A 13,227-nucleotide genomic window follows, 5' to 3' on the forward strand; every position below is an offset into this window, starting at 1 on the left:
TACATCTAGATTTTACTTTTAAAGTCACTGAAACATTTATGAAAACATTATACTTTGGCGAACTATGCAAAATATTTCGACAGTTTCATCCACGCACTTCAAAAACCATTGCTATTAATGGCATAACCATAAATTTAAACTGTCGAAACGCTAAACATTTTTTGATGACATTTTAAGCTAGGGAGGAAATAGCGCAGCGTCACGGATAGCTGATTTCCAAGACATAAGGGTTGCTTCCCCCCTGTGAAATTGAAATTGTGACAAGGCATCAATTTTTAAAAGCCAATAACTACAATATTATGTGCACTGGTTTGTGAATAAAATGTATTTTTCTAAAAATTTGCAATACACGTTACAATATATAGACGTAGGTAGGTGTTTGAAATGAACTGTCATTGGCTGTCAGATTTAAGCGGGAAACAGTTTACCGGGCACAATGGAAATTTAAATAATACCACAAAGAGTGTATAAAGTTTTTCCTTGGGGTGCGCATTATTTCGAAGGCTCTGCGTGCACAAATATCATAGCATACAACGTTTGGATTATTATGTATGGAAATGTGTCATTACGTCGGCAGTAGTCGGGTGAATCCATTTTGGTCTTACTCGTTTTCCTGTTTTCACCCGAGCACCCCTATATACAATGTCTGCAGCACAATATCGTTTTAAGTTTCCCCGGTTTGTTGTGCAGTGTAGTTAGTACAATGTCCCACGGAAACGGCGTGCCTCATATTAATTTGTTATTATATTATTTTCTTGTTATAATATAGGTAGTATACGCGCGGTCGATAAATATATATTTCCTTTTTTTTAACAACCACCCCTTGTTTTTTTATTAGGCTTATTAAAAAAGAACTCGTGATTTTACAAACCCCGCAGGGTTTAAAACGGAGTTACGTTGGCAGGCACCGAGTTCCATATATATGCGGTAATCCTGAGGTTTGATTATAATCGTAAAAAAAAAATCAGAGACTTGCATTTTAAACACGCAGGGAACCCCTTGATGGTAATTAAATCACGTAGTACCTACTTCGTTTTGGCGTATCGAAAGGTCATTTATTGTTACGGAAATTGCCATTCGTTTATAATATTATTTTAATCTCCGCACCGTCTCCAAGTGGGTTGTTGGGTTCGATTCACGACGACGTGCACACTGCAGCGTAGTCCATGACCATATAATATTATATTTTAGTGAATTCCCCACGAATGGAAAGTGATTGGAAACAGGTGCAAAATCGAAACCGGTATACGATACGTGTCTGGTATAGGTAAACCACCCATAGGCGAATAGCTACGGACATTATTGATGGAGAGGAGATGATCTGCAGCAGACATCATTTTATCAATACATATCTAAGACTGCGTATACTATAGTATTATACCTATATATTTTTTTCGAAGATCGACTATCTAATATATATTATTATGTCTACATCGAGTCGAAAATCGGAATGGAAACGATCACGGTCAGTGATAAATGATGAAGAACAAAATCATTCTTTGCTTGGTCGGTTTCCAAGTCATCGTCATCGGCAATAATAGACAATTCGCGGCCACCCCAGACACAACGCATTGTGGCGGGATTTCGAGCAGTAGCACGTGATATCCGGAAGCAATGGGACTATTATAATATGCGCAACATAATATATTATTATTATTATTATTATTATACTATTACAGTACCGAATTTCTCGCACACACACACACACATACACACACACACACACACACACACACACACACACACACAATAAAAGTTCTGCGGTTATCCGATGCACCGTGCGACGTATAAGCGTGTTGTTTATTGTACACCTACCAACGATTCCGGCACGCACACGGTCGTATTTCATAAAACTTTTGGATAAAAATTAGTTATAATAGGTAAAAAGGGAGGAGCGGGGAGACCTGAGATGTTGCTGCGGGAACGCTTTTCCAACTTCGACGACGTCTTAACACGCGCATTACATGTATAATTTACACTAAAATAGTATAATGTTCCACGACGATAAACCGCCGCGGGTCTCTCTTTCCCGACAGTTTCCTCCGCCGAGTGGCGTGCACGTGTCACACACACACACACACACACACACACACACACACATACCCAAGCGCGTGCCGACTTACAAACATATCATAATTATATCATGTAAATTATTCAAACGTTTTAATATTAATGTGTGTATGATGTTCGATGAACACGACGACCTTTACTCACAAATCAAATTCGGTCCCGCGCACTTTTGCGAAATTGGAAACTGTCAAGTGCGAATAATGCGTTCGTCGTACACATACTCGCATTGTATTCCATATACCCTTCGTGACGTGTTTAAGATGACTCGGATAACCTTCTGAGTATGACTGATTAATAATATAATATACGGTTGCATCATTAATATATTGTTAATAATGTTTTGTTCGCTCATATACGGTGCTAAATTATTATCACAGATGATATTTTTAACAACCACGCAATATAATCATTACAATGACAACAACCGCGGTATACAAAAATTGATGTGAGATACCTATTAGTTTTTGTGTATAATTATTATTATATTATTAAATCACACACAATAATTTATCATATCGATGTCACCCATGCACGCGTTGCAGTAGAAGATTTTTTTCAAAAACATTAAATTACTGTATACATGTTCCTAACACCTGTATAATAGCTGCTGAACTGGTGGCGAATTGTTAACAAAAAATAGTAAATGTATATTTTATTGCACTTAAATTATGACTTATTGTATGCATTCATCAACTTATTATTTATAATTATTTTAAAAACTGTTAACATTTTACATCTTGGGTAATAATTGATAAATATTTCCCTTGTCCAAAATGTCAACAACAAAATAAACAATAAAATAGGAATTTATATTGTCAATGTAGTAAAAATATATCTTAAGACTAAGTTATAATGAATTTTTTTACTCGAAAAATAGTTTTCATTTAATTCAAAAACTAATAAATAATCTCCCATTTTAAATTATACAATTTTACTTATTGGAGTTTCCTTTTTGTTTTTATCTTCAGGAGCCGCTTCAGCTTCCAAGTTATATACGGACGCCATAATGAGATTGGCCAGACAATCACAGCAAGGAACTTGGGGAGGATCAGCCGATATTGGTAAGTTATCATAAAACATTATCTTCTCTCCGTATAAACGATAATGGCACTTCTACGAGCGGGATTGTGGGAATAACGTGCAAATTACATTTTATCACTATATCCCATGTAGTCACATATTTTTTATATTCAATCACTCGTATTTTTAATTTCATTTGACTCTAGAGATTCAAATTGGTAAATTATTATTCATACCCAGAAACAATTTGTTCGCTTTTATTATTATTATTTTATTTTTTCACCAGACAACACGTCACGTGTTTTTGTGCAAACAAATCGATTTGTCGAGAAAATGGCAACCGGCTAATTCCTGTCGTTTTCCTCCCGAAAGGCTATGCAAATACAAGAGATAAATATTGCATTTTCGACTCGCATTTCTCTACCCCTAATCCTTGTCTCTGTGTCGAATTAACAATCAACCACCGACAACTATAGTTCAAATATTGGTTGTTATTTTTTGTTTGTCGAATGTGACATTATAAATGAAAATATATGCTTGCAAAAAAAAAAATGATAATAATAGAATTGCATTTCAGACGATTTATTAGAATTCTTTTTCTCTCAGTGGATCTCAATTTTACACAACATATTGTTCTGTCGGCCACATTCGTATGAAGTGTATAGTCTTGTATTAGATATATCGTATAGCAGTGTACATACTACATTGTACTAGTATATATAATTCTGTCATCGAGTTCCGACCTTGTTTAATATTTATTGCAACAGTATTTGAGCTGAAGCAATAAAAATATATTGTCATTTATAGAATCGTTAATTCAATAAACTTAGAGAATAAAATCGAAAACATTAAAAACGATAATAAAAAAAGTTCGTGGCGAAATAAAGTTTAAGTGTACAAAATATATAATGGAATTAATATAATGTAGTATTTTCATTAATAAAATAATATTTTTTTTTATGATCCTGAATAAATCAGTATAATAGTGTATAGCATTATATAGGTAGCATTACGTGACTGTGTTTTTAAAATCTAATCTCTGATTTGTGTCAATGATACACAAGAAAAACTATCGATAATACCTAAGTCCAGAGCATCGCCTTTATTCATATTTTGGGGTTGATAATAATAATAATATGATAGCTCGGTTCTATTCACCACACTGCGTCCGAACCTTGTCCTTGTGAAATGACATAACTTTGGTTATTAAGGTTGCTATAGAGCGATATAATACAGGTATACTTTTCTTTGTACACGAAACTCTGCAGTAACATGAACTTGCGCCCTTATTGATAACAGACATGGGTAGATCAAGTGTGTTATTAATACCTACGTATATGAGATCTAACCGATATCAGGTTCCTTGATTTAGAAATTCTTGTCAGTATAAACTGTACATAAAACAATAAAGTACGGTGTTCAAAATAAAATATAAGTGATTCTTGTTTTTACCGCAGACTATGATTAATACAAATTACAACCAGACCATGACGTTCAATTGAAAATTATATTTTGCAGTAGGTCACTAAGTGTTTCTAATGGTAACGTTATTAAGCGATGATATTTTATGTTGAGAAAATAATAGTTATTCTTATTATCTTTATCGATAGATGATTAGAAATGATCGACCAATGTCGATAATGATAAATTGTTGGAATATTTAAAACCGTATTTTTTATGAAATAAATACTTTTCGAATGTTTAAATAGCGTCTTACCATCGATGTATTACAAATAAAAAGTAAAACTTTTCAACCTCAAAAAGCACAATAAATTCACGGCCACCGTATTATTGTGACATGATTTAAATTCCAATTATGTCATTACGGAAAATACCATGTCCTTAAATGATTTAATTCAAAAATCCAGCTTTATTTATGAGTAGAGTCCGCTTCTATTTAATTTATTTTGTTATACTTCTGCACTAGTTATATAAATAGTTTTGGAAAGTCATCTAACAATTAAACGTAGCCGATCATTTATGATTATGTAAAATGCAATAAAAAACCTAAAAGAATTTAGCTAACTGGTAGGTATCTTATCATATTGTTATGATTAAATACATTTCGTTGCTTATTTAATGGTTAAAACTTCCACATAGTAGTTTTAAGATAGCTAAATATTAATGAATATATTCATTTATCGAGATTTTACTAATATTTCTAGTAATAAAATGTATATTTCTTATAACTATGCGTAGAATCATCTATCTATCTATCTATCTATCTATTGATTTATCATATTATTATTATATCACACAAAAATCATTAATTCACTCATCGCATATACGTCCTAACTATAATCCTTTTATTGTATAGATTGTAAATAAACACATGAATTACTCAAAAAAAAAGCTCTCATACATATATTTCTATGAAATGTCAATAATTTTAAGTATAAATTATTATGCATTTAATAGTATTGTGGTTGTTTTAAAAAAAAAAACATAACATTGTATTTATACTGCTGTAACTTATATATACAATAGTTTTCTAGCTTCTAGTTAAATGTTTTTGTAAAAGAAATATTTCATTGAATTACATTATTATTACTATTACTATTAAACTATCTTATTGTATTTGACGTTTACAAAAGAACGGGACGACTAAACATAAAGGGATTGAAATGGAATAAATGTCAAAATCTTATATATACTGTATTGGTAGGTAAATAATCATATTGTCTTCGGTCCGAATAAAAAAACCATTCGTCTGAATCATCTAGCCTCAGCAAAAAATGTTTGTGCGAAAGATATTAGTAAACATGTTAAAGGACACTGCATGTTATAATATTATTATCAAAGCACAACTATCTTCTTAAGTCAATCCATCATGAATTTCAGTAGGTTTACATGTTGTGCACATTTGTATTTAGAGTGAAAACGGACGAACGAATTATATTAATTTTCCATACCCAACCAGTGAGTACGTATTTAACATACATATCAATCCGACCAGTGAGTATTTTAGTTTGGATCGATTTGTATGTTAAATACTGCACAGGATGTTTACACCTGCAAACACTACCTAACTGTAAACTTAATAATAATTGTGAACGAAGTAGAATAAATGTCAAAAGCTTATATATATACCGTGCTAGTGCAGTGGTATCTAGGTAAATATAATCATAATGTCTTTGGACCGAATCAAAAGCCATTCGATTGAATTGTCTGTAACTTCAGCCAAAAATTGTTTGTACGATATTATGTGCGTTAAAAGGTACTGCTGTTATTGTCTTAGGTATTATTAAAGCACAACTTTCTCTTAAAGATAAACAGTGATGAATTTGACTATGCATATTGTGCACATTTGTATTTAGAGTGAAAAAGGACTTACGTGAATTCTAATAAATTGCTCTACCATATACATCCGACCAGTGCGAAGATATAGAATTTCGTTGGCGTTTTACAGTTTAAATCGTTGTATGTGTTACTGAATAGTCTGTTGAAACCAAAAAATAAAGGAAATTGTCTGTATAAGATTGGATTTGAAAATCTAATATTTCACTGTATTGCTGTCAGTCTTTGTGATTGTAAAGATTACTCTCCCTTCTCTATACAAAAAACTTTGTTGGATAAAAAATAGCTTTAGTTGTATATTACATAATATATATGAAAAAGTATGTAATAAGGTGCCCATCTCTTTATTTTCATTAAATCTTTTTAATTTTTACAAATTCACATCATCGTAAAAATGGACTTTTGTAATACTAAAAAAAAAACATTAACTCTGTTATTCTGCATTATACTTGTAAATATTTCTAAATTAACTTCAAAATACTCGTAAATTAAGATAACATAATATATGATGTATAACAGGTAAATAAAACATTTTTTTTCAAACAAAAATAATAGTGCAAGCATGATAAATAATATTTCTTAAAATATATTTGTTCTTGTTAATTGGTTATATTTACAATATTTCTGTTTTTAGTATTAATAATAACCGAAACATTTATTATCATTATTTTCAATAATATTACATGCTAGTAACAACTCGGGTAAACGTCGTTTTCCTGTTGAAATCGGCTCGTATACGAGGGAGTGAAATGGAAAAAAATCTCGCACACCCATAATTCTGTCAAATGTATTGTGTTGGTTGGGGTGTTCTACCGATAAAAGGTCCCCCAACCCTTCCCATCCTAAACTCTTGAAATTTATTGTGGCGCCATCATACTAACAGTGTTTTTCAAATAATGAAAGAGCAGTGATTTCGAGTCAAAGGCCGTATAAAAGCCTGAAACCCTGAAGATAAGCCAGTTTCCATGGGGTAGGTTGGTTTTTTCTTGGTTTTCTCTCAAATGTTCCAAAATTAAATACAGAAACTATAACAAGAGCGGAGTAGGTAGTTGAACCGTGGTAAACGAAGACTTACAACTACTTAAGGGATTTCTGAGTTTAGGTTTCGTCATGACTGCGCGACACATATACCAACACCCGTCCATCAACTTGGGGTAAACGGCTCTTCGCGCCCTCAGTTACATAGTTCAGGTATAGAAATACGATATCATCAAGTTTACTGTTAAATGTCATATGATATATCAGTATATCACAATAGGATACGGTTGGTTGGATTTTTTTAACAACACGCTTAGGTAATCGGAAATAAATGCAAAAGGAATTTAAGGATTCTTGTAACTTATTATTTCATAATGGTTTATTATTAAAATAATTATTACTTATATTGGCAATGGAATCGTAAATTGTAATGACATTGTAAAAATAATAGTATGCAGTTATATAACGTAAATGTGATTGCGACTGTAAAAATATATTATGATAAATCTAATTAACATTTAAATGTAAGTTGAGAAATAATTCTGAATTATTTACAAGATTCAAAGTCAAGTTTATTTAGTTCTATCAAAACTTTTTTAATAGATGTAAAGCAATATATAATTGCTCATAATATGCATAATTAAGACGATATAGTTACGTTGAAAACTACAAAAATTATGAGAATCGTAGTTTTTCGTCGTTATGTGTACAATAAAATTTAATAATTTCGACGTTAAAATAATATATTTGATGTCTGTTAATCGTTATTAGTTACTACAAATGTTAAACTTCAAATTTAAAGTTAACTTGATTTTTTTTATAGTACGTAGTAATTTATATTCATTAAACAGCAGGCGCTCAAAGCGAATGTACTAATATCAGTACAATACTGTTTAAAATATTTTTCGATGTATTGTTCCTACTAATTATTAATTAATCAATGTTGTATGTATAATCAATAGCTACCATAAATAAATAAAATCATTACTAGTTATTATCATTCCTTTAAAATCATTTAATTCGTTAAAAATACGTTTTTCTTTAAACAACAATGTCTGAAAATATATTTCAGTTATCATATTATGCTGTATAATGGTACCTAATTCTTTATTAATTCTTTATTTATTACTTATTTAAGTTAACAAAAACAATGTAATAATATTAATGTTGTATAAAAAGTCTAGTCACTGGTCAGTACTAGGAAGTATCCAATGTCAGTATATATTTTTGAACAAATTAAATATGAAAATAAAAAATATCACTATTACAACTCTAAACCGAATAAATCAAATTTCTTACTTTTGTTTTGAATATTATTCTTTAAGCGATAAAAACGTAAACTACACTTCTAGATAGTAAGAAAGTTCAAGTCATTCTAGCTGGTCGTGATACCTACAACAATGCAATAACATTTTTTTTCATTCCCAAATTAATCCACTGCGCCTAAAAAATATTTAAATAATAATATGTGGTCGGCGCGCGGTTGTATAAGTAGGTATATAGGTATCCATTTATTATTGTACAGCTCAGCTCGCACTTCCCTTTAGGTTGCAAGTTGAATAAGTCATTTACAGTTTTATGATGTCACGTTGTCGCCCTGAACAAGAGAATACAGAGTACATTATATAAGTGTGTCCCGTGAAATATTACCTTTGCAGCGATATACAGTCGTTGTTGTGATACGACCGTGGTAATAAAACGTCGTTGCTCGGACGAAATTGAACTGCCGTATAACCGCGATTAACCGGCAAAGGTTTTTTTTTATATTTTTTTAATATAAGATGGTAACCCTTACCAAACCTATAGGTATAATATATTATTATCTGGTGGTTGCGGACCATAGTGGTAGGTATATATACGGTTTTTTCCACCACTCGAAATAAACCGTTAGAAATAAATAATTAACTAGGTATAGAGTACCTTTATAACCAACTGTTGACAAGTAGTGTATTATTCGTTGTTCGATTCTTTATATATATAATATATATAATATATTATATTATATTTGTTCAATAGAAGAAATCGCGATCTAAACATCCGAGTTTCTTCTGTATTGACGTGAAAATTGTTCGATGAAAAAAGAAAAAGTTTGCTTTTGTCGTTTAATGACTGCATGTTGTGTTTTTATTCCCCAGGGGAAAACGCCATGTGTAAACTTTCAGTCCCGAGCTCTACGAACATTAACTTTTGCATTTCAGAACTGCGGACTTATTTCTGCTGCATTGTGTTGCTTTTATTTTACCCAATGCATCGGATTGATATTTTATACTAGGGAAAATCGTTTGATTTCGTGTCGAATATTTCCTATGATTCTATAAAATTGTATTATGTTATTACATAAATAAAAGCGATCAGCATTTTCGTAAGTGAATTTGATTACAGGTACTTGTTCCTATGATGCATACAAACAAATAAATAATTTATACGTTTCTAAATGCATGCGTATATTACATTGTTCCTGATGATATTGTAACATTTTTTTTACGATTCAAAAGCCATACAATATGCGCAAACCACCAATGTTCGTATTTAAAATGATGTTCTTGTCTGTAAACCGTGTATGTGTTTTGTTTTAGTATTATTTTCAGTTGGGTTTAAATTATAATATTATTGTTACTTATTGTTCAATTAAAAAAAAATTGATATGTTAAAACTTAAAAGTTAAGTTTTTAAATTATTTTAAAGTGTAAATGATTAAAATCTATTTCGTAGAAATATACAATACTATCGAATTAAAAAAAATATGGTTCTAATTCAATCAAAATATGTATATTGTATCTATATATAGTATATACCTATAATGTTTGATTAAGAATATGGCCAAGTCACATTATTAAATGTACCTACCTACTGATATTTGTATTTAAAACTTCTATTAAACTTTACTTTATTAAATTCCTGAGGAGTAGGTATATTTGAACTTCTTAAAGAAAAAATGATATCACGTTCGAAGGGTTGTAAAATGTCATATTTCCAATAGTTGTTTACTTAAAAAGTTAAAACGAAATGTCATATATGAATTATGATCATGTTATCAAGGAAACATTTTATTTTATTATGATTGTCTTATATGAACGCTTCTTACTAATCGTATTTCATTATAAATATCTATCAACACAATCCAACCATAAGCACAAATATTTTTTAGCCTTGTGTAACATGTAATATTCTTAATAAATTAGACATAATTTGTACATAGCTATACACAGCTAATTTAAGATGGCCTCAAAGTTTTGTTTACCCAATATGCTATTGAAAGTAATATTATGAAGTTAGGTTGGTAGAGTATAATTTGTATGAATATTTCACATTTTTTATAAAAATATAATTTTTAGTACTTTTTACCCTGTCAACTATATATATCCGCTGTACATCCGTTTACTTGTGGTTTTTAATATATTATTATATTATATGGTTCGTTCTCGGGTTAGGCTTAAAAAAGATTCCCCGCAACAGAGCTTATTACGCGAGTCTTGTTCACTGGGGCAGCTCCCCCAGGCAAACGTTATTATTATTCCATTTTCACACCCGACCGGGAAAAGCCAGATATCAAGTGGCCGCTGGGGGAGGGTCGGCTGGTTGCCAGAATGAATAAGAAAAACTCCTCCCGTATTATCAGCCACATCATCCTGACAGATATGATCAGAAAAAAGTTAAGTCCTCACTTCGTCACTATTCCATCACGGCCATTCAGGCGGGGGGGGGGGAGCTCAGACCGTATATGGGACGTGAAGGTGGCCGTGAAGAAGACGTGAGGAGATTAAATTGCAAATCCCCGGGCCCATAAAGCAGAACGGGTGTGACATCTGCCGTTGACAACGCGCGTGCGAGTATATATGGAGAATAACGAAGAAGAAAAAAAAAATGTCGGACAGTTTTTACCTTATTGTCGTGAAATATACGGTCCCGTATAGTAATATGGGCTGAAAAGGTCGTAAATTCACAAAGAGTCCCTGTGCGTAATGGACGCGAGGGCAGGCGACGAGAAAACACATTTTGGGTGTATAGAGTTTTTGTGACACCGCCGCTGCTGCACCACCCGTCGTAGGGTTAGTGTGGCCAAAGGTTAGATACGCAGCCCAAATAGAACTACGCTGCAGTTCAACTTGTTTGCCGTTTCTTTTACCACGGAGAACTTCTGTTGACTGTTTTAATTGCAATGAAGAAGTTTTGAATTATGTAAACAATGATGAAAAAACATTCGGTAAAAATTCAAAAGTATAATGTATAAGTTGCAAAGTCATGAATTCTGTTTTATTTATTTTAACTGGATGGTGTAGCGACCATGGCCAAATTACTTTTATCTCAACGGTTTTATTTATTCTGTTCTTTGTATGGTCATTAAACAAAATTTGAATTATTAAGAGATGAAACGTTATGTTCCTTTTGTGTAACATGTATCGTAATAATAATACTATTAAATAAAAAATATATGGAAGGAGTTCGTTATAAATAATCATAATAACGTTAACTGAAATCATTATAAATTAATTTTTTTTTTATTATTATTTCATTAAATGCGTACCTATATTATAAAACATAAATTAATATTTTGGACAATGATCGAGTATGAAATGTGTATAAAATTATCTTCTAGATACGTTTAAGATGGAGTTCGTTTGTTTGTCCTACTGTATATTGCAATTTACAAAAGTTTTCGGACATAAATTACAGCGTTTACCTTTTGATAATAAATAATAATATATTCATATTTATAAGTACTCGTTTCACTGGTATATTGGATATTTACGTTTAAAGTGAATTTAAATCCTTTAAATGTAAATTTGGTAACTGGTAAGTTAATTCAGCTAAAGAAAGTTAGTGATGAGTGGAGATAAATCAAACGTATGTAAATATAAACTGTACAGTATACTGACTATCTAGATTCAAGCGGTTGTTAATATGCATACTTTTGGTAGTGTGTGTACTCAAGAGTATAAAGTTTCCTAGAATAATACATTACCCCATTACCCCATTCAATATTTATACAAATATGTACCTACTACCTTGTACCTATATTCCATAACTACATTTATTCAACCAATAGTTCAATGTGAGTAGGCACCCGTAGAAATGCAAGGTCAGGTATTTATTATTGTTACATTAATATAAATTAATCATATTTTCTTCTAATCATTTTAGCATAGGTTTGCATTTATTATTAACAGGTATCACAATACGCATACCGATGTGTACTTACGATTTTTTTCACAAACGAAAAGTGAACGGTTTATTGTATTGTCCAATTACTGAGGAAAAATGAATTATCATAGCGTTTGTTTACAATTTCACATTTTTACGTATTATACCAAAACAGGTATATTTAATTGCTTAGTTTAATTTCACTTGATAGAACTGAGTAATTATATCAGTTTAAACCTATAATATATCATTTATTTTATCATTGGACACGTTCATACATTTCACTGTTTAACTACAACTTCTATTTTTTTGCGTCTTTTTCATTTTATCTACGCATAAAGTAAACATGCTTTCTTGAAGAAAAGTTCATTGTGGTATATTCTGAATGGAGATCCTCCAGGCCAACGGTTATAACATCGCATTGTGCGACGTCCAGCGAGCCGTTCGATTTGTGAAAAAGAAGAAGTGAAATTGGAAAAAAATGGCGTTTTTCATCGAACAGTGAAAAATCACGATGGCTATTAGATTTGTAGAGGGGACCGTGGACCATGAGGGGAATTCCCTTTTTCCCGTACTGCTTCAGGACGGGAGCTTGCACGCACTACGCATATGTGAATGTGACAGCTGGAAACGTGTATTGTTTGGTTGGACCGCAAAGATATGCTTTTAAACTCTTTATCAGTTTATAGTTGATTACACATGGCAAATCTACGACTATTG

At 31.5% G+C, this 13,227-nt stretch overlaps 1 protein-coding gene across 1 annotated transcript in view; it reads left to right on the top strand.

Annotated features, from left to right (window-relative positions):
* Positions 1 to 13,227, top strand: part of LOC111028370 (brain-specific angiogenesis inhibitor 1-associated protein 2-like protein 2) — a 107,373-nt gene that overhangs the window by 49,931 nt on the left and 44,215 nt on the right. Inside the window, exon 3 of the mRNA XM_022306991.1 lies at positions 3,039 to 3,131. Within this exon, the coding sequence (XP_022162683.1) occupies positions 3,039 to 3,131 (93 nt within the window). The remainder of the gene's footprint in view (positions 1 to 3,038; positions 3,132 to 13,227) is intronic.

This window comes from Myzus persicae, unplaced genomic scaffold, assembly GCF_001856785.1.
Source record: "Myzus persicae strain clone G006 unplaced genomic scaffold, MPER_G0061.0, whole genome shotgun sequence".
In the NCBI taxonomy this organism is placed as follows: Eukaryota; Metazoa; Arthropoda; class Insecta; order Hemiptera; family Aphididae; genus Myzus; species Myzus persicae.